Below are 27,378 nucleotides of genomic sequence, written 5' to 3' on the forward strand. Positions count from 1 at the left end.
GACGACCCGGAGGCTTCCGGGTCCCCGTGGCCGCGTGGCTAATCGAGCCGCGGCTACTTTCGATTTAATGTCCCGGCCTTTGACCGGCTTTAAAAAGTGCACCCGGTGCGAGCGGCTTCTTTCTCTCACAGATCCGCATCGCCGGTGCATCCTCTGTCTGGGGGCGGCTCATCCAACCGACTCCTGCCCCCAGTGCGCTATTTTCCAAAACCGGGCCCTCCGCCGAAGAAAAGCCCGCATGGCGGATCTCTTCACCCCGGACCAACCCTTCACCTCGGCCTCGAGGTCGGCCCCGGCCTTGACCTCGGCCCCGGAAACCTCGGCATCGCCTCGAGACTCGACCCCGAAGTCCTCGGGACAACAAAAAGCCTCGGCTCCGGGTAAGTCCCCTCTTCCCTCTTCAGGTTCTGTAACAGCGAAGAAGCCAGCCTCGGGGACAACGGCGACGCATGGCGGAAGCCCCATGCTTACAGCCCCGTCTAAGCCCTCCAAGCCTTCGGGCCGTGCCTCCACCACACGGGAATACTCTAATACGAGGTCGCCCCCGGTGGAGCGCACCGAGGCAGTGGACATGCCTTCGATGCTGTCCGTGCCCGTCTTCCAGGACCTACTCCAAGCGATGATCACGTCGGAGCTGTCCGCTGCAATGGCCCAGTTTCAATCGGCCTCGACCTCGAATGTGCCAGACCAGCCTGATCCTCACACCGAACAACCTCGAGGAAAGGTGCGCAATCCTCGCCGCATCCCATCCTCCTCGGACTCCTCGCCGAGACGCCCGAGACGTTCCCCCTCCGCAGACCGCAGAGGGGCAAAACGTCGGGCTAGAACTACAGAAACCTCGAACCGCCGTACCTCCAAGAGGGCACGAGGTTCACCAACTCTACGAGGCCGTTCTCCCACACCTCGTACGGGACCACTAAGGGTGGCTGAGTTATCACTCTCCAACCCACGCATCCTCCGAACTCCCCCTCGGACGTATTCTCCGAGGGAGTCCGGATCGAGGTCACCAATCCGACATCGATCGGTACCCCTAACCCCGGCATCGTCTCCGAGGGGCTCCTCGAGACGCCGAAGATCGACAACCCCGGAACACTCTCACAGTGCTTCCCCAGTCTCGGAGCATGGATCAGAGCATGAACCTCGATACTCGAGGGAAGCCTCCTTATCCTTCTCCACCCGACGAAGGTCTCGTTCCCCGACCCCGCACGGGGCCCCGGGGACATCTCGCCCATCCTTCACTCGCTTTGTCCAAGACATGGGCCACGCATTGGACTTAGACCTCCAGTCCGACTCCAGATACTCTAAGGAGTACCTGGCGGAGCTGGATATGCCATCACTGCCCAGAGAGTCCCTTCGCTTACCACCTAACCCGGTACTCCAACAGGCCTTCTTCAGGAACCTGGAGACCCCCTACATGGTCACGGCCGTACCCTCCAAAATGGAGGCCAAGTACCGCACAGTACCTTACCCGGGATTCGAGCAACCACAGCTCTCCCACCAATCGCTGCTAGTGGAATCCTCCTTGAAAAAGGCTCACCCGTCTCGGGTCTCAGCAGCGGTCCCCCCAGGCCGAGAAGGCCGAACCCTGGACAAGTTCGGCAGGAGACTATAACAAAACGCATTGATGGCCTCTATGGTGCAAAGCTACACTTTCACCTTCACATCATACCTCAAACACCTCATTGGACTATTGAGAGCCTTTGAGACTGACCTACCGGCCTCCCGGCAGGGAATGTTCGGCCTGCTTTTAGAGTCCCTCTCCAACCTGCGCCTTCATCTATTCCACGCGGCCTACGATGGCTTCGAACTCTCCTCCAGAGAAGCAGCCTTCGCTATCGCCATGCGCCGACTAGCTTGGCTGCGCCTGGTCGACATGGACCCCAACTTACAGGACCGGTTGGCTAACCTGCCCTGCGTGGGAAAGGAATTGTTCGATGACACTATCGAGGCGGCGACAAAACGCCTCTCCGAACATGAACGCTCGTTTGCCTCCCTTGTCCGGCAAAAGCCCAAACCGCCAGCGTCCAGGCCATACAGGGCCCCTCCGCGCCGCTACCCACAAAAGTCCACCCCTGCTTTCTCGTGGCCCCCACCCAGTCCTTGGCGTGATCTCATCAGGGTACTCTCTCAACTTTCGGGCCATTCCCCCAGACAATCCACCAAGGAATTGCCCTCCCAACCGGACTCAGCTACCTCTTCTCCTCTCCGAGGCTCGAGACCTGCTCCGCCTGAGAGCAGTGGAGAAGGTCCCCCCCGACCAACGGGGGAAGGGCTTCTACTCCCGTTACTTCCTGGTACCGAAAAAAACGGGAGACCTACGCCCAATACTAGACTTGAGACGCCTCAACAAATTCCTGGTACGGGAAAAGTTTCGGATGCTCTCACTATCAACACTCTACCCCCTGATCGACGAGGGCGACTGGCTCTGCTCCCTTGATCTCAAGGAGGCGTACACACATGTCCCAGTGCGCCCCGCCCACCGCAAGTTTTTGCATTTCCAAGTAGGGGACTGGCACCTACAATACCGAGTCCTCCCCTTCGGACTAGCATCATCACCTCTGGTCTTCACCAAGTGCCTCGTGGTGGTGGCAGCAACCTTACGTTCCCAGGGCCTCCAGGTATTCCCCTACCTGGACGACTGGCTAATCAAAGCCCCTTCCAAGGAAGGGGTTATCTCAGCGACCCAACAGACTATTACCTACCTACAAAGTCTGGGGTTCGAAATAAACTTCCCAAAATCTCAACTACGCCCCTCGCAGTCCTTACAGTTCATCGGAGCCACGCTGGACACGGTTCGCCTCCGTTCCTTCCTCCCCCCTCCGCGCCTGGAGGCGTTAGTAAGTCTGAGCCGAAGGATCTCTCGGCTGACCTCAGTATCAGCTCGACAGATGATGACCCTCCTGGGCCACATGGCCTCCACCGTCCATGTCACACCCTTCGCCCGCCTCCATCTGAGAATCCCTCAATGGACCCTGGCGTCTCAATGGCGTCAAGACCGGGACCCGATCGACCACTCCATGACAGTGACTCCTTCATTGCAACGATCGCTCCGCTGGTGGGCCGACTCTTCAAATCTTTCCAAAGGTTTGCTCTTCCTCACCCCACCCCACAGCAAGGTACTCACCACGGACTCGTCGGAGTACGCTTGGGGAGCCCATCTGGACGGCCTACGCACCCAAGGAATGTGGTCAGCACAAGACCGTCGCTGCCACATCAATGTGCTAGAACTTCGGGCCATCTACCTCGCAACTGTAGCCTTCCAACATCTGCTCCGCGACCGAGTGGTTCTCATCCGAACCGACAACCAGGTAGCGATGTACTACATAAACAAACAGGGGGGCACAGGGTCTTGGCCCCTTTGTCGGGAAGCCCTGCGCCTCTGGAAATGGGCAATCTCCAACAATACCTTCCTTCGGGCGGTGTACATACAAGGAGAACAAAACTGCCTGGCGGACAGACTCAGCCGCCTCCTCCAGCCACACGAGTGGTCACTACACTCTCAGGTCCTACGAGGAGTGTTCGAACGGTGGGGGACGCCTCAAATAGACCTGTTCGCGTCCCCTCACAATCACAAGCTGTCTCTCTTCTGCTCCAGGATATACTTCCCGGACCGGCTCGAGGCCGACGCCTTCCTCCTCAACTGGGAGGGAAGGTTCTTGTACGCGTTCCCGCCGTTTCCTCTGATACTGCGGACGCTTGTCCACCTGAAAACAGTACAAGCCACCCTGATCCTGATTGCCCCTCGCTGGCCACGCCAGCCGTGGTTTTCCCTGCTACTTCAACTCAGTGTCAGAGATCCACTGCCTCTGCCTCTGTTTCCCTCTCTACTGTCACAGGGTCAGGGTTCATTGTTACATCCCAATCTTCAGTCTCTTCATCTGAACGCTTGGTTTCTCTCCCCCTGACTGCTCTCCCCGTGTCTCAATCAGTCAAGGAGATATTGGAGGCCTCCAGAAAAACCTCGACGAGAACCTGCTACTCACAAAAGTGGACCAGATTCTCAACCTGGTGCTCCTCCCACAGCCAGGACCCGGTGTCGGTCCCCGTCCCCCTGGTCCTTGACTATCTACTTCAACTATCTCATTCCGGCCTAAAGACCAACTCCATTCGAGTACACCTCAGTGCAATTGCGGCCTTTCATCAGCCCCTGGAAGGGAAAGCCCTCTCGCTCCATCCCTTAGTCACTCGCTTCATGAAGGGTCTGCTAAACGTCCACCCCCCTCTCAAACCTCCCCCGGTGGTTTGGGACCTTAACGTGGTTCTGGCTCAACTAATGAAACCTCCATTTGAGCCACTAGACAAATGCCATCCAAAATTCCTCACTTGGAAGGTAATTTTCTTACTCGTGCTCACGTCCGCACGGCGGGTTAGTGAGCTACAAGCGCTGGTAGCGGACCCACCCTTCACGGTATTCCATCACGACAAGGTGGTACTCCGCACCCATCCAAAGTTCCTACCTAAAGTAGTGTCTGATTTCCATCTAAATCAGTCCATCGTCTTACCCGTGTTTTTTCCCAAGCCCCACTCTCACCCAGGAGAAGTGGCGCTCCACACTCTTGACTGCAAAAGAGCGTTGGCCTCTTACCTCCAACGCACTCAGCCACACCGGAAAGTCCCACAACTGTTTCTGTCCTTCGACCCAAACCGGTTAGGCCACCCAGTTTCCAAACGCACCTTGTCCAACTGGTTGGCCGATTGCATCTCCTTTTGCTACGCTCAGACTGGTCTCGCGCTGCATGGTCGAGTAACGGGACACAAAGTCCGAGCGATGGCAGCCTCCGTAGCCTTCCTCAGGTCCACACCTATTGAGGAAATCTGCAAGGCTGCCACGTGGTCTTCGGTTCATACCTTCACCTCCCACTACTGTCTGGACTCCCTGTCCAGAAGCGATGGCCGGTTCGGCCAATCGGTATTGCGAAATCTATTTGCTTAAATTGCCAACTTCCCTCCATCCCTCTTCAGTAAGCTTGGAGGTCACCCACATGTGAGAATATCATGCCTGCTTGTCCTGGGATAAAGCACAGTTACTTACCGTAACAGGTGTTATCCAGGGACAGCAGGCATATATTCTCACAACCCACCCACCTCCCCGAGGTTGGCTTCTTGGCTAGTTAAGTGAACTGGAGACCACGAGGGGATGCACCCCCTAGTGGAGCAGGAAGGCACGCATGCGTGGAGCAGCAGAGCAAACTTAAATCTTCAATCAAGTTTGCTTGAAAATGCTTCCGCATCGGGGCTCCGTAGATGACGTCACCCACATGTGAGAATATATGCCTGCTGTCCCTGGATAACACCTGTTACGGTAAGTAACTGTGCTTTCTCTCGGCAAGTTCAGTATTATGGTAATTCAAATAAGGCTGGAAGATTATTAGCAAATTTTCTTAAAGCAAGAAAAAGGAAATCTAAGATTTTTGCAATTAAAGATTTGCAGGGCAATATACACACTAACACTAAGGATATTTTAATAGTTTCTTGATTTTTATAAAGATCTATATTCTTCTGATACTTATGAAAATAAAGAACAAGATGGGTTAAATTTTTTAAATTCACTTAATGGACCAAATGTTCCGAATCATAGAAAAAGAAGTTTAGAAGATCCTATATCTTTAAAAGAAGTAGAATCAGCATTGAAGTCTCTTAGAGTTGGATCTGCTCCAGGTGGCGATGGATATACTGTTGAATTTTATAAATCATTTCAAAATATTATTTTACCATATCTATTAAATTTGTATCAGTACCAAATGAATAATGGGAATATATCAGGTACTATGGCTTTGGTTTCAAATTGCAGGCCTATCTCTTTATTAAATGTAGATGGTAAATTGGTTGCTAAAGTATTAGCATTAAGATTGGCAAAAGCTCTTCCTTTTATTATTGATGTCCACCAAACAGGATTTATTGCTAAAAAGCATTCTTCAAATAATACTAGATTAGCATTTCACTCTTTAAATTTAGCAAAAAATATTAATGATCCAGCTTTTCTAGTGTCTTTAGATGCAGAAAAAGCATTTGATAGAGTGGAATGGAGTTTTATGTATCAAGCTTTAGAATAGTTTGGTATAGGCCCCGGTTTCATTAAAATGATTCAGACATTGTATAGCTCTCCTGGTGCAAGATTATATATTAATAATAATTTATCAGATAGATTTAACTTGCTAAGGGGGGTTAGACAAGGATGTCCTTTATCCCCCTTACTTTTTGATGTTGTTCTTGAACCCTTATTAATTGCATTTAATCAAACTAAGGGGATAAAAGGAATCCCATACTCTAACTGGGAATTTAAACTTTCTGCATATGCAGATGATATTTTACTGTATTTAAGAGAACCGGGGAATACCATTCCATGTTTACTTAATCTTCTAGAGAAGTTTGGAAAATTTTCTGGATATAAAATTAATTGGAGTAAATCTGAACTTCTTCCAATTAATGTTCATTGTACCAAAGGATTATTTGATTCATATTCATTTATATGGAGAGATGAAGGTTTAAAATACTTAGGTATTATTATCAAAAATACAATTGATGACACAGTGAAAGAAAATGAAAAACTTTTATTAAGAAAGATAACAGAAATGTGTGAGCAATGGAATCCTTTACATCTCTCTTGGTAGGGAAGAGTTCAAACAATTAAAATGATGATACTGCCTGTGGTTTGTTATCAAATGAGTATGATACCAATATTTTTTCAGGGGTCATTTTATAAAAAGTTAAACAATGTTCTTACAAAATTCGTTTGGTTTGGGAAAAGACCCAGAATTGCTTTAGCATTATTACAAAGAACAATTATGGAGGGAGGGGTAAATTTTCCAAATTTTTATAGGTACCATCTAGCCTATATTCTAAGACAGGGTATGTATTGGATCCTCCCAGATCTCATGGAGAATGTACATGATTGGTTATATTTAGAATGGCGGCTCCTGTTCCCATTACATTTAGAACATGTAGTTATTACAAAATTGCCTAGGAAATACAAAGATAATAGAATTTTACTTGATACTTGGAAGACCTTAAGATATATTAGTAATTTATCACCAGATCCAATTGATAAATCATTAAATCAATCCATTTGGGTAAACTCCAGGGTCAAGATTGGCGGATTTAAGATCGTCTAGAAACAGTGGATAATTGCAGGTATACGGACATTGAATGATGTCATTTCAGAAGGATCACTGCTTAGTTTTTCACAATTGCAACATAAATTTGGCTTAAATAAAACACAATATTTTAAATGGATGCAATTGAAGCAGGCTATTCAGGTAGGGTTCCCTGAATGGAAGGGTCTTAATACTCAATATAGCTTGCAGGTTCTCTGTTTTCAGGCGGATTTTTTGGGACACCAAGCCGCAAAATGGTATAAATTGTTATATGGATTTTTAAATAAAAAAAAGAAAAATGGACTTAGGGACATTTGGAGTATTGAGATTGGACAGACAATTTCTGCGTCTCAATGGCCAAGATTTTGGTCCTGGAGATTAAGGTCTACAAAGTCAGCATCTATGAGTCAAACGTGGATGTTTTTGTTACATCGAGTTTTATGGACCCCTACGCATTTACAAAAGATAGATAGCACTAGATCCAATAGATGCTGGCATTGTAGATTAGAAGTTGGGACGTTAGATCATTTAATTTATTTTTGTCCCTGTGTAAATGCTTTTTGGAAACTCCAATTTGGCTCCAAATTAATAAATTATTAGAGAACCATGTAGGACTCTCATATGACACTATATTATTTGGTACAGCAATGAGAACTCAGAGTCCGATTTCTGCAAATAATAACAAGTTATTATTAATATTGACAGGGGTCGCCATGCAACAAATTACTCAAAACTGGAAAGATTATACTAAATTAAATTATACATTTTGGTGGAATTCAGTTTGTCACATATATAAGATGGAAAAGATATTAGCGTTACAACAAGGGAATCTTCATAATTTTAAAAAAAATATGGGAACCATTGACTAACTACTCTAATGATCAGATATCTTAGCACATGGGTAGCAGACAGGTGGGGGTGGGGTGGAAAATGTATATCATATGGAATTAGGAATATTGATAAAAAGGGGAAGTGAGCCTTGATGAGGTACGCAGGCAGATAGAAAAACTAAAAACTGACAAATCGCCGGGTCCGGATGGAATCCATCCAAGGGTTCTGAAGGAACTAAAGGAGGAAATAGCGGAACTACTGCAGCAAATTTGCAACCTATCTCTGAAAACAGGTGTGATTCCGGAGGATTGGAAGATAGCCAACGTTACGCCCATCTTTAAAAAGGGATCAAGAGGGGACCTGGGAAACTACAGACCGGTGAGTCTGACCTCGGTTCCGGGGAAAATGGCGGAAGCACTGATAAAAGAAAACATCGATGAACATTTTGAAAGAAACGAACTTCTGAAAACCAGCCAACATGGTTTCTGCAGGGGAAGATCGTGCCTGACTAACTTACTGCACTTCTTCGAAGGAATTAACAAACAAATGGACAGAGGAGACCCCCATAGACATCATATACCTAGATTTCCAGAAAGCCTTTGACAAGGTGCCTCATGAACGTCTACTCCGGAAACTGAAGAACCATGGGGTGGACGGAGACGTGCATAGATGGATCAGAAACTGGTTAGAAGGTAGGAAACAGAGGGTAGGGGTGAAGGGCCACTACTCAGACTGGAGAAAGGTCACGAGTGGTGTTCCGCAGGGCTCGGTGCTCGGGCCACTGCTTTTTAACATATTCATAAATGATCTAGAAACAGGGACGAAGTGTGAGATAATAAAATTTGCGGACGACACCAAACTATTTAGTGGAGCTCGGACAAAGAAGGACTGCGAAGAATTGCAAAGAGACTTGGACAAACTAGGGGAATGGGCAGAGAGATGGCAGATGAAATTCAATGTTGAGAAGTGTAAAGTATTGCATGTGGGAAGCAAAAACTCGAGGTATAATTATGCGACGGGAGGGATGTTTTTGAATGAGAGTACCCAAGAAAGGGACTTGGGGGTGATGGTGGACATGACAATGAAGCCGACAGCACAGTGCGCAGCTGCCGCTAAGAGAGCGAATAGAATGCTAGGTATAATCAAGAAAGGTATTACAACCAGAACGAAAGAAGTTATCCTGGCATTACTCGAGAGAGTTCAGAGGAGAGCGACACGACTGATTAAGGGGATGGAAAGCCTTTCATACGCTGAGAGATTGGAAAAACTGGGACTCTTTTCCCTGGAAAAGAGAAGATTAAGAGGGGATATGATAGAGACTTACAAGATCATGAAGGGCATAGAGAGAGTAGTGAGGGACAGATTCTTCAAACTTTCAGAAAATAAAAAAACAAGAGGGCATTCGGAAAAGTTGAAAGGGGGCAAATTCAAAACAAATGCTAGGAAGTTCTTTACACAACGTGTGGTGGACACCTGGAATACAATTCCAGAGGAAGTTATAGGGCAGAGTACAGTACTGGGGTTTAAGAAAGGTTTGGACAAATTCCTGCTGGAAAAGGGGATAGAGGGGTATAGATAGAAATTTACTGCACAGGTCCTGGACCTGTTGGGCCGCCGCGTGAGCGGACTGCTGGGCGCGATGGACCTCGGGTCTGACCCAGCGGAGGCATTTCTTATGTTCTTATGTTCTTATTTGATTGTAAATACAAGTGATTTATGAAAGTTGTTTGTATTATGTTTAAATCACTTGTACGAATTCAAAAATGAATAAATAAAAAATAATCCAATGCTTCCAAACGATTTTAAACCTGCCAATTTTGATCTTGGAGTTTACCCAAATTGATTGATTTTAATGACTTTGAAATTGGGTCTGGTGATAAATTACTAACATAACGTAGGGTTTTCCAAGTATCCAACAAAATTCTATTATTTTTATATTTCCTGGGCAAATTTATACTAATAAGATGAGATAAATGTAAGGGAAACAGGAGCCGCCATTCCAAATACAACCAGTCTGGTACATTTTCCATGAGAACTGGGAGGATCCAATACATACCCTGGTATCATACTCATTTGATAACAAACCACATGCAACATCATCATTTTGATCGTTTGAATTCTTCCCCACCAAGAAAGATGTAAAGGATTCCATTGCTCACACATCTCTGTTATCTTCTTTAATAAAAGTTTTTCATTCTCCTTCACTGTTTCTTCTATTGTGTTTTTAATAGTAATACCTAAGTATTTTAAACCCTCTTCTTTCCATATAAATGAAAAATGATCAAATAGACCTTTGATACAGTGAACATTAAACGGGAGAATTTCTGACTTACTCCAATTAATCTTATAACCAGAAAACTTTCCAAACATTTCTATTAATTCAAGTAAACATAGAATGGTAATTTCTGGTTCTCTCAAATAAAGCAGAATATCATCTGCATAAGCAGAGAGTTTAAATTCCCAATTCGAATAACGAATACCTCGTATCCCCTTTGCCTGATTGATGGCTATTAATAAAGGTTCCAGGACAACATCAAAAAGCAAAGGAGATAAAGGACAACCTTGTCTAACTCCCCTTAACAAGTTGAATCTATCTGACATACTATTATTAATATATAACCTTGCACCAGGAGAGCTATACAATGTCTGAATCATTCGAATAAAACCAGAACCTATACCAAACCAATCTAAAGCCTGATACATAAAAGACCATTCAACTCTATCAAAAGCTTTCTCTGCATCCAAAGATATCGGAAAAGCCGGATCTTTCATACTTTTTGTTAAATTTAGAGAATGGAAAGCTAATCTAGTATTATTTGAAGAATGTCTCTTAGCAACGAATCCTGTTTGGTGAGTATCAATAATAAAAGGAAGAGCTTTAGCCAATCCTAGAGCCAATACTTTTGCTATAAGTTTTCCATCCACATTTATTAACGATATAGGCCTGTAGTTTGAAACCAAAGTTGAATCTCTGTTTGGTTTTGGCAAAACAATAATTAAAGAATCAGCCATAGACCCTCCCCCCACCCTTCCTTAAATGATTGTTATTGTCTTGATGGATTTATCAAGTGTTGTTTTTGAGCCTCTGTATGATTTTTCTTGTACACTTGTTGAATGATTAAAAAGGAATAAAGAATTAAAAAAAAAAAAGAATCAGCCATAGTACCTTTAATACAACCTTTAGTCAGTTGATGATATAAATTTAATAGATAAGGTAAAAGAGTACTTTGAAATGATTTATAAAATTCAACAGTATATCCATCCCCACCTGGAGCGGATCCAACTCTAAGAGATTTCAATGCTATTTCTAATTCTTTCAAAGATATAGGATCTTCTAAACTTCTTTTTATATGATCAGGAATCTTCGGTCCATTAATAAAATTAAAAAACTCCAAACCATCCTGTTCTTTGTCTTCATAAGATTCAGAAGAATACAAATCCTTATAAAAAGAAAGAAAATGTTTCAAAATATGATCATTTGTAGTGTGTGAACCTCCCCGCATATCCTTAATTGCAATAATTTTAGTTTTCCTTTTTTTTGCTTTAAGAAAATTAACTAATAGTTTTCCTGCTTTGTTTGAGTTTCCATAGAATTTAACTTGCTGAGAAAACAAGTCTTTCCTAACAAATTGGGAAGCAATCTCATTATATTTAGCTTTTGTTTTTAATAATTTTTGTATATTGTTCCCATCTATTAATTAGTTTATTTTCCATTACCTTAATGCCTTTTTCCAAATCAATAAATTGTTTTTTAAGTTGTTTTTTGATGTATGCCGAATACGAAATAATATTTCCTCTTATAGTTGTTTTAAAAGCATCCCATAATGTTTCAATACTGATATCATCAGCAGTATTAATTTGAAAAAATTCACTTGTGTTTGATTTCAACTCATCAATAAATTTTACATCAGCATGTAAACCATTGTCAAATCTCTATAATGGTTTAGGACATTCTTGTTCATCCAATTGCAATTCAATCTACACACCACCATGATCAGATAAAATTATAGGATCAATAACCGCTTTTCCAACCTTTTGAACTATACTATTGGAAACAAAGATATAATCAATTCTCGAAAATGAATTATGGACCTGTGAACAAAATGAAAATTCTCGATCATTAAAATAAAGAATACGCCATATATCAACTAAATCACATGATTGTATTAAATTATCAAGCCCTAATGATTTATAATTCTACTTGGTCTTTTATCTATAATTGGATCTATTACAGCATTGAAATCTCCAGCCACCACTAAATTAGTAGTAACCAGTGGTAATAACTGTTGAATATTTAAAAAAAAAAACTCCTTTTGATTCACATTTGGAGCATACACATTAAATAAGTCCAGGGCAGTATTTCCCATTATCATTTTAATATGTACCCACCTTCCTAAAGGATCCACAGCTACAAATTGAAAATTTGCTGAACATCTCTTATTAATTAAAATAGCAACCCCAGCTTTCTTACCCACTGCTGGGGCAAAAAAACATTTCGAAACCCAACCACCTATTAGTTTCTTAGATTCTTCTAACGACAAGTGTGACTCTTGAATAAAATATATATCCGCATTTTGTTTCTGCAAAAAATTTAAAGTTTTCTTTTTCTTTATTGGATGATTCAGGCCATTGACGTTAATAGAATAAAACTTAATATCCATTTAACATATCATTTAAAAACATAGCACTCAATTTAATGAAATTATAATGATCAGACACCCTCACACCCAATAAATATATCTTCATTTCTACTATAAAAAATACCTCATTCCTTATTCCATCAAATCCCCTTTCCCTTATCCCAAATCCCACCCACTCCCACCCCCCAATTAATAAATAACAGTGTATACTTGATGACACGCATACTAGATTAGATAATAATAAGTTCCCCAAAGACCATCTTAAAAACAACATCATATAAAAAGTCATGTATTAAAATAAACTCAATTCATCTAATACATATTATCACTTAAATTATTCACAAAATAATCATTAAATTAAAGGAATATAGTGAACATTTCATTAAAATGACAGAAGTAAAATAAATTACATTACTTTACCATCTTCAACTCATATCAATCTATTTAATTTATATAAATTCATCCTTCCCTGTATCCTCCTATGTATTTTATATAACTAATTTTTCCCCTTTTTTCCTTTTTTCTTTTCCTCCCCTTTTCCTTCCCCCTTCTCTTTTTTTTTTTTCCTTTTTCAATAAACATTGTTCATTAACTCATCAGCTATCTGTTAATTTAACATCCTTAGTGAACACCAATCAGGATTCAGGAAAGTAACATCCTTAGTGAACACCAATCAGGATTCAGGAAAGGATACAACACAGAAACTGTCTTAGCCTCCTTACTGAACCACCTTTATGATCTCTTTAGCAAAGGCAAAAGCGCACTGATCCTACAACTAGACCTCAGCAGCGCGTTCGACCTGGTAGACCATGCAATCATGCTGCTGTGCCTTGAAGTAATGGAAATTTCTGGAAAGGCAAAGAAATGGTTCCAAGAATTCCTAATAAACAGATCCTACCAAGTAATCAGCAATGGAAACTACTCCAAACCATGGAAAAACCCATCAGGCGTACCTCAAGGTTCCCCCCTATCGCCCACCCTTTTCAATATCTACATCGCCTCCTTAGGTCACCTCCTACAAAAACTAAACTTAATACACTACATTTACGCAGACGACATATCCATTCTAATCCCCTTAAACGACATCACAAAAGAAATTGTAGACAACCTCTCAAACATAATGACCGAAATTGATAAATGGACCACTAATTTCAAACTAAAACTAAACGCAGAGAAAACAAGTCTTTCTGGCTAGTCCTAATGACAAAATTACGAGAACAACGATAAAAATAAACAATCACGAATACCCAATATCCAAAAACATAAAAATACTCGGTATCACTCTAGACACTCATTTAACTATGACTGACCACACAAACTCACTAGTGAAAAAATGTTTTTACACGCTATGGAAACTAAGGACCATAAAAAAATATTTTGACCCAACTTCATTCAGGTTGCTGGTACAGGCGCTGATCCTATCCATTCTTGACTACTGCAACATCATCTACCTGGGCATCCCACAAAAAACAATAAAAAAACTGAGATTAATACAAAACAGCGCCGTTCGCCTAATTTTCGGTCTAAGAAAAAACGATCACATCAGCCCCTACTACAAAAAGCTGCATTGGCTTCCAATAGAAGCGCGAATACTATTCAAATTTGCTTGCACCTATTTCAGGCAAACCTGGGGACTAGCACCTTCATACCTGCAAACTCACTTCATCCTGCACAACCCCACACGAGCAACCAGAAGCAAAAACATCTTTGCATACCCAAAGATTACAGGCTGCAGATAGAAATCATTCCTGGATAGAACCTTTAAGTTCCAAGCGAACAGACAGCAAGTTTGGCTGAAAAACTACATAAACGAACCCAATCTGTCTTACAGTGCATTCCGTAAATCGATCAAAACCGCCCTATTCGCAAAATTCATTGACTAAAACTGTCCCCTCCCTCACTAGGACCCTCCCTCACTAGGACTCCCCTCCCCGTAAATGCCTTTTCTTTCTCTCAAGAAGCTCCCCATCTATTCAGATATCCCCTACCCATAGAACTCCAATTCATATGTAAGTACTAAGCATTCAGGTATTCATTACCCATAGAACTCCAATTAGCACGTAAGTTTCCCATTTGACTATTATATCGTATTTAGAATCAGTGTATGGTATTGTATTTAGTCTTATCGTATTGTATTTAGACTCACTATATTGTACTGTACTGTATTGTATTTAGACTCACTGTATTGTATTGTATGTAGACTTATTGTATTGTATTAAGACCTTTTGTTATTCGCTGAATGTCCAGCCTTCTTACAATGTAAACCGCCTAGAAGTCACCTGACTATGGCGGTATAGAAAAATAAAGTTATTATTATTATTATGAATAAAATTCCATTAAGTTTATTCCTTTTCTATACCAATACCCACAACCTAAAGTGATATCATTGTATCATATCTTAACGTTTATCAACATTCCTTAGCTCTGTATTGCATCTTTAAAGAATTAAATTAATTTTCAACTGTAATAATAAATACTCTATGGATATCCATTCAAAACAGCTGGCCATACTGATAGGATGTTTACTAATATATATTAGTACCATTCTGAAATTCAAATAACATTCATTACTATTCAGAATTTCAACCAATATTCTTCTATATAAGACTATTACATTAATTGAAACCAAATATCACCTATAAATAAAATTTTACATATCAAATTATGTTCAAAAGATTTATCCACCCCCAATCTTCCTTATAAATTATCAAATCAACTAAGAATTCTTATATAGTTTTATCCATATATTTGAGTTCATTTTCTTTTCTTTTATCAGTTACTTCTACCAAAACTCTCATTAAAATTAAAGTTATAGTATTATTACATAAAGATCCTCACAACTTCATTTCTTTCATTCTGCTAATATCCTCTCATTTGGAACATTTGCTAACCACCCCTGTCTCCTAACTTTTCATCATACCATTTAACAATAATCATACAGAACATCCAAAATTACCAAGAGAGACATTTAAAATATCTTTAAAGAACTGCATATCTTTAAACTTTAAAGATTATTTTTTTCGTTTCCTTCCTTGTTATATTTAATATTCCACAAAGTCTGACGTTGATTGAAGAAAATCATTCATCACATTACAGTCAAACTTCGGTATTCCTGTACTACAGAAACTTTGTGATTTTCCATTTTCTCAACTTTTTGCTTCCGTCTATTTCTTTTACATATACTCCATCTTGTATAATCCATTTCTCAATCATGCACCAAATCATGCCCCTCTAAATGCCTTTTTAGCCATTTTAGTCACCAAAAACTAACTCATATTGTGCAGGATATCGGCAGTAACAAACATTCCATCTCTTGAATTTAAAATTGTGAAAATTCTAACTGAATTCCATGTCATTAAAAAAAAAAAACACAACACACAAAGTTGAACAAACAAAAGATACATCCCCTTCAGTACATTCATCTATCCTTCATAAGTTCAGATCACACTTTAAAAAAAAAAATTGAATTCACTTTTCTATAAGTCTTACATTCCCTTTCCTTTTACATTGTCATTGGCTGTTCATATCTGTTAATGAACTCACTCAGCTTTTCCGGACTATCAAATGTTATAGTTTTATTTTTCCATAGTGACTCTCATTAGCGCCAGATAAAGCAAGCCATACTTAGCCCCCATCGCTCTTAATTGGGGTCTGAACTCTAAGAAAGCCTTTCTTCTTACAGCAGTGTTTTTGGCAAAATATGGAACTATATGAATCCTGGCATCTTGACATTTTAAATTTCTGTTTTGTTTTGCCAATTGAATAATTTCTAAAACCTACTGATACCTGAGGAGCTTAAAGATTAAAGGATGTGGACCTTTTTGTTTTTCAACCCTCCTAGCAGGTACTTATGTGCTCTCTCGATCTCTATCGGGAACTTTGATTTTAGTCAGCAGATTCTCCATAAAGGAAATAGGGCTCCCTTTCTCCACCCCTTCTGGAAGACCCAAGACCTGCAAGTTACATCTTCTTTCGCGGTTCAACAAGTCCTCCAACTCTCGGGTGAGAAAGTCAATTTGTTTTTGTTCCACCGTCTTCCTTGCTGCGACTGCTTCCACTGCTTCTAATCTCAGTTCTATATTCACCAACTTATTTTCCATTTGTTCCAACCTTTTAGTAATTACAGATATTTCCTCTGTGATTGCATTCACCTTTTTTGCCGTTTCTGTCACAATTTCTTTAATTGCTTTTAGTTCTTTGCCGATATCCACATCAGCTGACTTAGCTGTTGCTTTTAACGGCGTCTCTAGTTCCGGCTTTGCTCTTTTCACACTACTTGTTGATGCAAATGCCGAGTCTCCTTTGTTTTGTTTCCCAGACGCCATAACCTTCCTCCACCACCCACAATCACTCTGAGCCAAAAATTATTATTTTTTTTAATGACTTTTGATCTCTTTCACGGTCTTGCTTGAGGAGCTCACTCATTATCCAACTGTCCTCATGCGCGCTCAAGCCACGCCCCCCCTTAAATGATTATTTTATTGTACACTTGTTGAAAGATTTAAAATGAATAAAGATTTATAAAAAAGAAAAAATTTCAAGTGTTATATAGAAGTTAAAAATGATGTATTTCTGTACACTTGTGTGATTTGAAATGAATAAAGAAAGGAAAAAAAAAAAACCCCAAATAAAGAAAAATCAGAAAAAAAAAGTCAATAAATAGAGTAAATCATTCATAAATGGGTTTTGTTTCAAGGCCTGATTTCCACTTTTAATTAGCTATTCATTTTTTTTCAGGCTTTATCTCAAGATGTGTGTTGACCATGAAAATGCCGCAGTTTGAATTATTCAGACTACAGTACTCCCCTGAAATTTGCGGGAGTTCCATTCTAGGAACGCCTGTGAATTTTGAAAAACCACGAATACGGTTAAGAGGCAGGAGAAGGCAGCTGGGGCACTGGTGGGTTCAAAATCGCTTGAGGCAGGAGAGGGCAAAATCATTCACGGTATGCTCCGACCGCCTCTTCCTGGTACTAAAGTCAGGCTACACCAATCAGGAGCTGCTTTGACACGCAGCTCCTGATTGGTGTAGCCTAAATTTAATATAGGAAGAGGCGGTCGGAGCATACCGTGAATTAGTGAGTCCGCAATTCACAAACCACAAATTCGGAGGAACACTGTATTCTGAACAACTTAAGTGTTCCCTTTCTTGCATATTTTTTTTTCTTTTAGGTATGAAGTCAATTTCCAGAATGGCATGGAATGTGGTGGAGCTTATGTGAAACTGCTTTCCAAAACCTTGGAACAGAATCTGGTGAGGGTTGCATGCTTTTATTCTCATTCATGCATTCACAATTATTGTTTTCCCACTTGCAGAAACGTCCCTATTGTACAAAGTGCCTCAGCAGTAAGCCTTGCCCCCAATTCAAGTAAGGAATACTGCTTTGAGACCCAGTGGAGTCTGTCCTGTTTAAAAAAAAAAAAATCCTGAGGCAGTGCTGTTCTGAAGGGTTGCTTTCCCTTTAAATTTAATGTATTTTACTGTTATCAACTAACCGGCACTTTTTCTTTAGTTAGGTCACGTATGGTGCAATGAGCACTTTAAAAGGGAAAAAGTGCTCATTTTGCTCCAGACGCGAGGCACTCGCGGCCGGCACTGTGCAGGCTGGAGTGTTGGAGGAGCCTCATCGGCAGCTGACAGCGGGGAAGCCCAGGCTTCCCCCACTGCTCATGGAGAGATTTCCTCAGCCGCTGACGGTTAGGGTGAAAGGATTCCATTTTCACTTGGTTCCTTTATGTCATTTTGGACCTTACTGTAGTTCTTTCCAGTTTGAATCCAATTTTTTTGGCAGTTCATGTTTAGTGCCTTGCCTGCCTGGCTTGGCAAGTGTGTTTCCTTCTTGCTCTCGTCTCTACCAGGAGGGTCAATGAGTTACCTGTATTAGTAGATCCATTCTTTGTAGTTTTTCATTATGCCAAGGAAGTTCTTCATTTCTGTCCAAAGTTCTTCTAAACAGTTGCCACTTTTCTTCTCACTCAGTCACTTGTTCTGTCTGTGTGTCTTTTTTTACACCTCATTTTCCTACTGGAGAAACTGCTTTCTCTCCTTTGGACTGTAACAGGGCTTTTGCCTGCTACTTTGACTGGACAAAGCAATCTTTTCTCTAACTTTTCGTTTGATTCACAAAGTTAGGTTTTCTTTATTAAAGAGAACATTTTTATGCCTGGTTGTCTGTCTATATTTCGTTCTGCTATGCTCACTCTGGCCTGGAATGAGACAGTCGTGTCACACCCTACAGAGTTTTGAGCTCTGGCAGCTTTTGTTGCTTTCCTTATATCTACTTAGCTGCCACCTGGTCCTTAGTTCATATCTTCACTTCTCCAGACGGGATGGTCAGTTCGGCCACTCTGTATTTCACATTATTTTCTTTGACCAACACTCCCACCATCCCATCTCTGTTAGCTTGGAGGTCACCCATCAGTGGGAATATGCTGCCTGCTTGTCCTGGGATAAAGCACAGTTACTTACTGTAACAGGTGTTATCCAGGGACAGCAGGCAGATATTCTCACAATCCACCTGCCTCCCCAGGTTGGCTTCTTAGCTAGTGTATCTTAACTGAAGGACCGCGTGCCCTCATCGGGCGGGAAGGCACTCGCACATATGTGGTTCGGGCTATTGAGAACTTTCTAAGTTCTTAAAGGGGTCCGTACTGGGGCTCCGTCGGTGACGTCGCCCATCAGTGAGAATATCTGCTTGCTGTCCCTGGATAACACTTGTTAACGGTAAGTAACTGTGCTTTCCCTTACCGTCGAAGCAGCTGAGGATTTTCTCACAGCTGATGCAAGCTTGCCTGCTTTAGTGGCTGGGATTGTTCAGGCTTCCCAGCCGCTACAGGCTGTAGAGGGGTTATTTTCAGTGGGAACTCTGCCATTTTTTGCGGGAAGACCCTCAATTTTCTCTGCAGCTTCAGGTGACCTTCTCCTGTCTTGGAAAAACAGGGGCAAGTTTCTGTGGCTTTGGGTTTGGTCGGTGGATGCAGCATCTAAGGCAAAGCTGACGATATTTTCCTTTTGGGGGTCTCTTTTGTTTGGCGAGGATTTGGACATCTTGGTTCAGACCTTAACGGATTGTATGGTGCCTCATCTTCCTGAAGATCGCCCGCCTGCGTGAAGTGGCATTGCACAGTGGCGTTTGCATGACTTCTGCAGATATCGTCCTGGTTGAGGGGTTGCTTATTTTCCTGCCTCTGGGTCTCCCTGGAGATGTTTCTTTCAGCGCATGCAGTCCATTTGGGGAGCCTTTCAGGAGGGATGTGATTCCTACGCCGGTTCCTCTTGTCGCCCGTCCCACCCAATGACTCATTGCTGGTGCCTGCCTTGGTTTTGGTGGGTGTTCGATTGCGATATTTTTACCAGGGGTTAGCCGAGATCACAACGGATCAGTGGGTCCTGGAGGTTATTTGGGATGATTATGGGCTGGAGTTTTCCTGCTCCTTGCCAGATCACTTTCTAGCTTCTCCTTGTTAGGTGGCATGGAAGAAGCGGGCCTTTCGCCAGATGCTACAAAGATTACTAGATCTCAAAGTAGTGCTGGTACCTCTGCAGGAATGTGGCACCGGCCAGTATTCCATTTACTTCATAGTGCGAAGAAAGAGGGAATTTTTCGACCCTTCTTGATTCTGAAGGGGGTCAACAGGGCTCTGCGAGTTAAGTCTTCACATGGAGACCCTGAGATCTGTTATTCTGGCGGTTCAGCAGGGGGAATTTCTGATCTCTCTCGATCTGATGGAGGCCTATTTGCATGTTCTGATTTGCATCTCCCATCAGTGGTTAAGAACATAAGAAATGCCTCCGCTAGGTCAGACCTGAGGTCCATCGCACCCAGCAGTCCGCTCACGCGGCGGCCCAACAGATCCAGGACCTGTGCATTAAATTTCTATCTATACCCCTCTATCCCCTTTTCAAGCAGGAATTTGTCTAATCCTTTCTTAAACCCCAGTACCGTACTCTGCCCTATAACGTCCTCTGAAATTGTATTCCAGGTATCTACCACACGTTGTGTAAAGAAGAACTTCCTAGCATTTGTTTTGAATTTGCCCCCTTTCAACTTTTCCGAATGCCCTCTTGTTTTTTTATTTTCTGAAAGTTTGAAGAATCTGTCCCTCTCTACTCTCTCTATGCCCTTCATGATCTTGTAAGTCTCTATCATATCCCCTCTTAATCTTCTCTTTTCCAGGGAAAAGAGTCCCAGTTTTTCCAATCTCTCAGCGTATGAAAGGCTTTCCATCCCCTTAATCAGTCGTGTCGCTCTCCTCTGAACTCTCTCGAGTAATGCCATATCCTTCTTAAGGTACGGTGACAATACTGGACGCAGTACTCAAGATGTGGACGCACCATTGCCCAATACAGCGGCAGGATAATTTATTTCGTTCTGGTTGTAATACCTTTCTTGATTATACCTAGCATTCTATTCGCTCTCTTAGCGGCAGCTGCGCACTGTGCTGTCGGCTTCATTGTCATGTCCACCATCACCCCCAAGTCCCTTTCTTGGGTACTCTCATTCAAAAACATCCCTCCCATCGCATAATTATACCTCGGGATTTTGCTTCCCACATGCAATACTTTATACTTCTCAACATTGAATTTCATCTGCCATCTCTCTGCCCATTCCCCTAGTTTGTCCAAGTCCCTTTGCAATTCTTCGCAGTCCTCCTTTGTCCGAGCTCCACTAAATAGTTTGGTGTCATCTGCAAATTTTATTATCTCACACTTCGTCCCTGTTTCTAGATCATTTATGAATATGTTAAAAAGCAGCGGCCCAAGCACCGAGCCCTGCGGAACACCACTCGTGACCTTCACCCCTACCCTCTGTTTCCTACCTTCTAACCAGTTTCTGATCCATCTATGCACGTCTCCGTCCACCCCATGGTTCTTCAGTTTCCGGAGTAGACGTTCATGAGGCACCTTGTCAAAGGCTTTCTGGAAATCTAGGTATATGATGTCTATGGGGTCTCCTCTGTCCATCTGTTTGTTAATTCCTTCGAAGAAGTGCAGTAAGTTAGTCAGGCACGATCTTCCCCTGCAGAAACCATATTGGCTGGTTTTCACAAGTTCGTTTCTTTCAAAATGTTCATCGATGTTTTCTTTTATCAGTGCTTCCGCCATTTTCCCCGGAACCGAGGTCAGACTCACCGGTCTGTAGTTTCCCGGGTCCCCTCTTGATCCCTTTTTAAAGATGGGCATAACGTTGGCTATCTTCCAATCCTCTGGAATCACACCTGTTTTCAGAGATAGGTTGCAAATTTGCTGCAGTAGTTCCGCTATTTCCTCCTTTGGTTCCTTCAGAACCCTTGGATGGATTCCATCCGGACCCGGCGATTTGTCAGTTTTTAGTTTTTCTATCAGCCTGCGCACATCATCAAGGCTCACTTCCATGGATGTTAACTTTTGTGCTTGATTTCCCTTGAAGATTTGTTCAGGTTCCGGTATGTTGGTTGTGTCTTCGCTTGTAAATACCGACGAAAAGAACATGTTAAGTCTTTCTGCGACCTCTTTCTCTTCCTTCACCGCTCCCTTCTGGTCTCCGTCGTCCAGTGGTCCCACCTCCTCCCTAGCCGGCTGTTTCCCTTTAATATATCTAAAGAACGGCTTGAAATTTCATGCTTCCCTGGCTAGCCTCTCTTCATACTCTTTTTTGGCTTTTCGAACCACATGGTGACATTCTTTTTGATACTTTCCGTGATCTTTCCAGTTTCCCTCAGATTTGTCCTTCTTCCATTTTCTGAATGAGTTTTTCTTATTGCCTATCGCTTCCTTCACTATTTTAGTTATCCACGCCGGGTCTTTTGTTTGACTCTTGTTGCACCCTTTTCTGAATCTGGGGATATACAGATTTTGCTCGCTCACCGTATCCTTGAAAAAGGACCAGGCATGTTCTACCGTATGCCATTTTTTGGGAGTGTTCCTAAGTTTTTTTCTTTACCATTCCTCTCATTGCTTCGTAGTTTCCTTTCCTGAAGTTAAAAGTTGTCGCTATGGTTCTCTTTCCTTTCAGTATTCCTATTTCCACCTTGAACTTGATCATATTATGATCGCTGTTTCCCAACGGTCCCACTACTTCCACTTCCTTTGCAGGTCCCTTTAGCCCATTTAGGATTAGATCCAGAGTGGCATTTCCTCTCGTCGGTTCTCTAACAAGCTGCTCCATGAAGCAATCTTGTACAGCCTCCAGGAAGTCTGCCTCCCTAGCGCATCTTGAGCTTCCAAGACTTCAGTCTATCCCAGGGTAGTTGAAGTCTCCCATAATAACTGTGTCACCGCTTTTGCATTCTCGCTTCATCTCGGCTTCCATTTCTTCATCGATTTCTCCGGTTTGTCCGGGTGGACGATAGTATAGACCTATCTTCTCTTTGCAAACTTGGGACAGCACTATCAGTTTTGTGCTCTTCCTTTTGGTCTGGCCATGACTCTGCGGACGTTCACCAAGATTATTGTGGTCATGGTGACATCCTTGCGCAAGGAGGGCATTCTGGTTCACCCCTATCTGAACAACTGGTTGATCCAAGCAAAGTATTTTCATGAGAGCTCCTGGGTTACGGTTCAGGTTGTGGAGCTCCTGCAGTCACTGGGATAGGTAGTCAACCCATCCAGGAGCCGGTTGGCTCCATCTCAGCACCTGGAGGACCTTGAGGTTATTTTCAACACCAGCTTGGGGAAGGTCTTCCTGCCGGAGGCCCGAGTGGTCAAGTTGCAGTTGCAAATTCGCCTTTTGATGGCTTCTCGGTGTCCTCGAGCACAGGTGTTTTTCCAGGTCTTGCTGTTGATGGCGGCTTCCCTGGACGCGTTTCAGTGGGCCCGAGCTCACATGCACCCGCTTTAGCATGCTCTGCTTCAGTGGTGGTCACCCCAGGTGCACGGTTTGGACTCTCTTGTTTCTCTTTGGGGGAGGTCTGTCTCCTTGGTTGGGGAGTTCAGTGTCTCAGTTGCTCGGCTCAGGGTAGCTGGTCTCCGGAGGAGGTGTCTTGGCCGATCAATATTCTGGAGACCAGAGCCATCTGGCTGGCATTTTTAGCATTCCAGATGTTGATGGGCAAGTCTGTTCAGGTTCTCTTAGACAATGCCATGGCGGTAGCTTATGTCATTTGTCAGGGGGAACCAGGAGTCATCTGGTGGCACAGGAGGCTGCTCTGCTCTTGGTTTGGGCAAAGACTCATCTTCTGGACATCTCGGCTTTCCACATAGTAGGGGTAGAGAATGTCCAAGTGGACTTCCTCAATTGTCACATTCTAGATCTCGGAGAGTGATGTCTGGATGTGGCTAATCTGGCAGAGATTCGCAGTCGGGATCCTTGCGAGTCCTGGGATCTGGAAGATTATCCCAGTGTGCAGACTTTTCAAACCTGCTCTTCTTTAGGACCTCATTGTAGAATTTCTGCAGGAATTAAAGCTGCAATTAATCAGCCGATCCAGGCAGAATGTTCCCTCATGAGTGATCAGAGGCCGCGTACTTCCTCCTTTCCTGATAACCCCAATGTGGTTTGTATCCTGTTGAATATTTGGGATAATCCAGAGGGTCCTTTGAAATGTGCTCAGGCCATGGCGAGGCTTTACCCCATGGCGGTGAGTTTTACCAAGTGCTTTGCTTCGCCGAAGGTGGATTCCGCTATGGCTTATGTCACCAAGCGTACTTCCCTCCCTACTGGTGGGAGGGGTGGTCTTGAAATATGTTTGATTTGGCTGTGACTGATGTCAAAGCAGGTGACAGCCTCGTCCTTTGTTGCTCGGGCATGCAACTCCAAACTATGCCATGACACTGTGGTGCTGTGTGATTTGGATTACTCATCTCCAGGGTGGACTATATGGCTGATGCATTATGACAAATTGAAAGTTTTTGCCAATCTGGGTGCTTATTCGGTGTCTGCCCAGAGGATGCTGTGGATCAGGCAGTGGTCTGGGTACAGTACCTCATAGAAACATAGAAGATGACGGCAGATAAGGGCCATAGCCCATCAGGTCTGCCCACTCTACTGACCCACCCCCAAGTCTACTATCCTAGGGATCCCACTCCTGGTGACAGGTTCCCTTGGTTTAACCCTCTAAGGCACAGGTGTCAAAGTCGGTCCTCGAGGGCCGGAATCCAGTCTGGTTTTCAGGATTTCCCCAATGAATATGCATGAGATCTATGTGCATGCACTGCTTTCAATGCATATTCATTGGGGAAATCCTGAAAACCCGACTGGATTACGGCCCTCGAGGAGGGACTTTGACACCCCTGCTCTAAGGGATCCCACATGGGCATCCCATTTGCTCTTAAATTCTTGCACGCTGTTTGCCTCGATCACCTGCACCGGGAGCTCGTTCCAAGGATCAATCACTCTCTTGGTGAAGAAATATTTCCTGGTGTCGCCATGAAATTTCCCACCACCTTGAGCAAGTTGCCCTTTAAGGGACAGCTTCTGTTCGGCCAGGCTATGGATAACCTTATGGTGAGTGTACAAAATTACAAACTCAAGGCTTTGCCCAGGAAAAGGTCCTGTCCTTCCTGGAGTTTGGGGGCATTCTAATTTTCGACCATTTCGGCGTCCCCACCAGTACTCCGAGCCTCCTTCCTCTGGACAGAGGTAATCTTCATCTTCCAGACCACGTTTTGGGGAATGTGGCCATCGACAGTCCTCGACTAGACATCCGGCAGCTTCCCCTAAGAAACAATTCTGACGCCAGGTTGCCATCCCCTCTCACGCACATCAGGGGGTGGTTGTCAGCCTTCCTGGCGGAATGGGAGACCATCACATTTGGCCGCTGGGTCTTAGAGGTTCTCTGATAAGGCTCAAATTGGAGTTTCTTTGTCATCTCTCCAAGTATTTTCTGGACTCCCCTACGGACCGCTCCGAGAAGGTGCTTCGGGTGCAGGCCACGGTCTGCAGACTCTTAGATTTTGCGACAATCAAACCCATGCCAGAGTGCAACTTGCGCTTTCGGAGATACTTGATATATTTCATCATTCCAAACAAAGGCTCCGAAGATTGGAGACTCCTGGATCTCAAAGCGGTCAATGCGGCACTGAAGGTGCCCCGATTCCACATGGAGACAGCATGTTCAGTCATTGCTTTGGTGGCGCCAGGGGAGTTTCTGGTCTCCTGGTCATGGTCCTTGGGAACTGCATTTGATCACTCAGCTGGCTCTGTCCTTCTCTTCCTCTTAGCTTTCTGGTGCACACTCGCCGTCTTCCACCTTTTCCTGGTACCCTGATAGTCACATTGTACTGATATTAAAATGGTAACGCTGGAAGACGCAATGAAAGAGAATGAAAAATTTTTATTGAAGAAGGTAACAGAAATGTGTGAGCAATGGAATCCTTTACATCTTTCTTGGCGGGGAGAGTTCAAACTATCAAAATGATGATATTGCCTGTGGTTTGTTATCAAATGAGTATGATACCAAGTTTTTTTTTATAAAAAATTAAGTGGTATTCTTACAAAATTTGTTTGGCTGGGTAAAATGCCTAGAATAGCTTTAGTATCTTTATAAAAACCATTTATGGAGGGTGGGGTAAATTTCCCAAATTTTTATAGGTATCATCAAGCCTATATTTTACGCCAATTATGTATTGGGTCCTCCTAGAGCTCATGGAAAATACCCCAGATTGGTTGTATTTGGAATGGCGACTCGTGTTTCCTTTACATTTATCTCATGTTCTCAGTATCAAGATGCCTAGAGTATATAAAGAGAACAGAATATTAATGGACACATGGAAAACATTGTGTTATGTCAGTAATTTAACTTCTATCCCAATACACAAATCAACAAATCAATCTATGTAGCTAAACTCCAAGATTCAAATTGGCGGATTTCAAGTTGTGTGGAAGCATTGGATTATTGCAGGTATACGGAGTTTTAGATGATATTTTAAATGGTAAACTGCTTGATTTTTCACAGTTGCAACATAAATATGGTCTTAATAAATCACAGTTTTAGATGGTTGCAACTGAAGCAGGCTATTCAGGAGGGGTTCCCTGAATGGAAAAACCTTAATAATCAATATAGTCTGAAGTTCTTATGCTTTCAGTTTACTTAATAGTGTTAGCACTGCTGTTGGGGTTGGGTGTTGGAGCCCCTTATTATAGAGGAAACTTAACTTTTTTCCGTATTTTTTAAGGGAAAGTTACATTTTCTGTATAATGTGGGGGGTTACACCCCCCACACACACCTCCCCTCCAACGGCAGTGGGAACACTATTAAGTAAAGTACGGGAGTTGCAAAAACCAGATGGAATGGTACAGTTTAGGGGGTGAAGAACTTATGTGCACGATGGAAGAGTGGGACTTGGATGTGATTGTATGTGATGATCTTAAGGTGGCCTACTAGGTTGAAAATGTGACGGCAAAAGCTAGAAGGATGCTAAGTTGCATAGGGAGAGGTATGGCCAGTAGGAAAAAGGAGGTATTGATGCCTCTTGTTAAAGACTCTGGTGAGACCTCATTTAGAATATTGTGTACAATTCTGGAGGCTGCACTTTCTTTTTTTTTTTTAATCTTTATTCATTTCAAATCAAACAATAAGTGCATAAAAATGTATCATAAAAATAATTTCAATATAGCACTTCAATTATCTAACATATGAACTATAATGTAAATTCCCTCCCTCCCCCCTTCATCCCATGTTCAATTAAAGTAGAATATGCAATATTATACTACAATATTATAACAACTCATATTTAATTACATCTCAAATACCCCTCCCCCTTGAGTGTGCTAGATAAAACTAAGAAAGAAAAGAAAAGGAACAGAAAGGAACGATGTCTATTCATCACAATATTTTTCCAATGGCCCCCATATCTTTGTAAAGTTATTATATGTCCCTTTTTGTACTGCTAT

The 27,378-nt window shown here is 42.9% G+C and overlaps 1 protein-coding gene across 1 annotated transcript in view; it reads left to right on the top strand.

Moving 5' to 3' along the window:
• CANX (calnexin) overlaps positions 1–27,378 on the top strand; it is a 280,620-nt gene that overhangs the window by 105,175 nt on the left and 148,067 nt on the right. Inside the window, 1 exon segment of the mRNA XM_033927187.1 lies at positions 17,738–17,819. Within this exon segment, the coding sequence (XP_033783078.1) occupies positions 17,738–17,819 (82 nt within the window).

Source organism: Geotrypetes seraphini, chromosome 18 (assembly GCF_902459505.1).
Source record: "Geotrypetes seraphini chromosome 18, aGeoSer1.1, whole genome shotgun sequence".
NCBI lineage: Eukaryota > Metazoa > Chordata > Amphibia > Gymnophiona > Dermophiidae > Geotrypetes > Geotrypetes seraphini.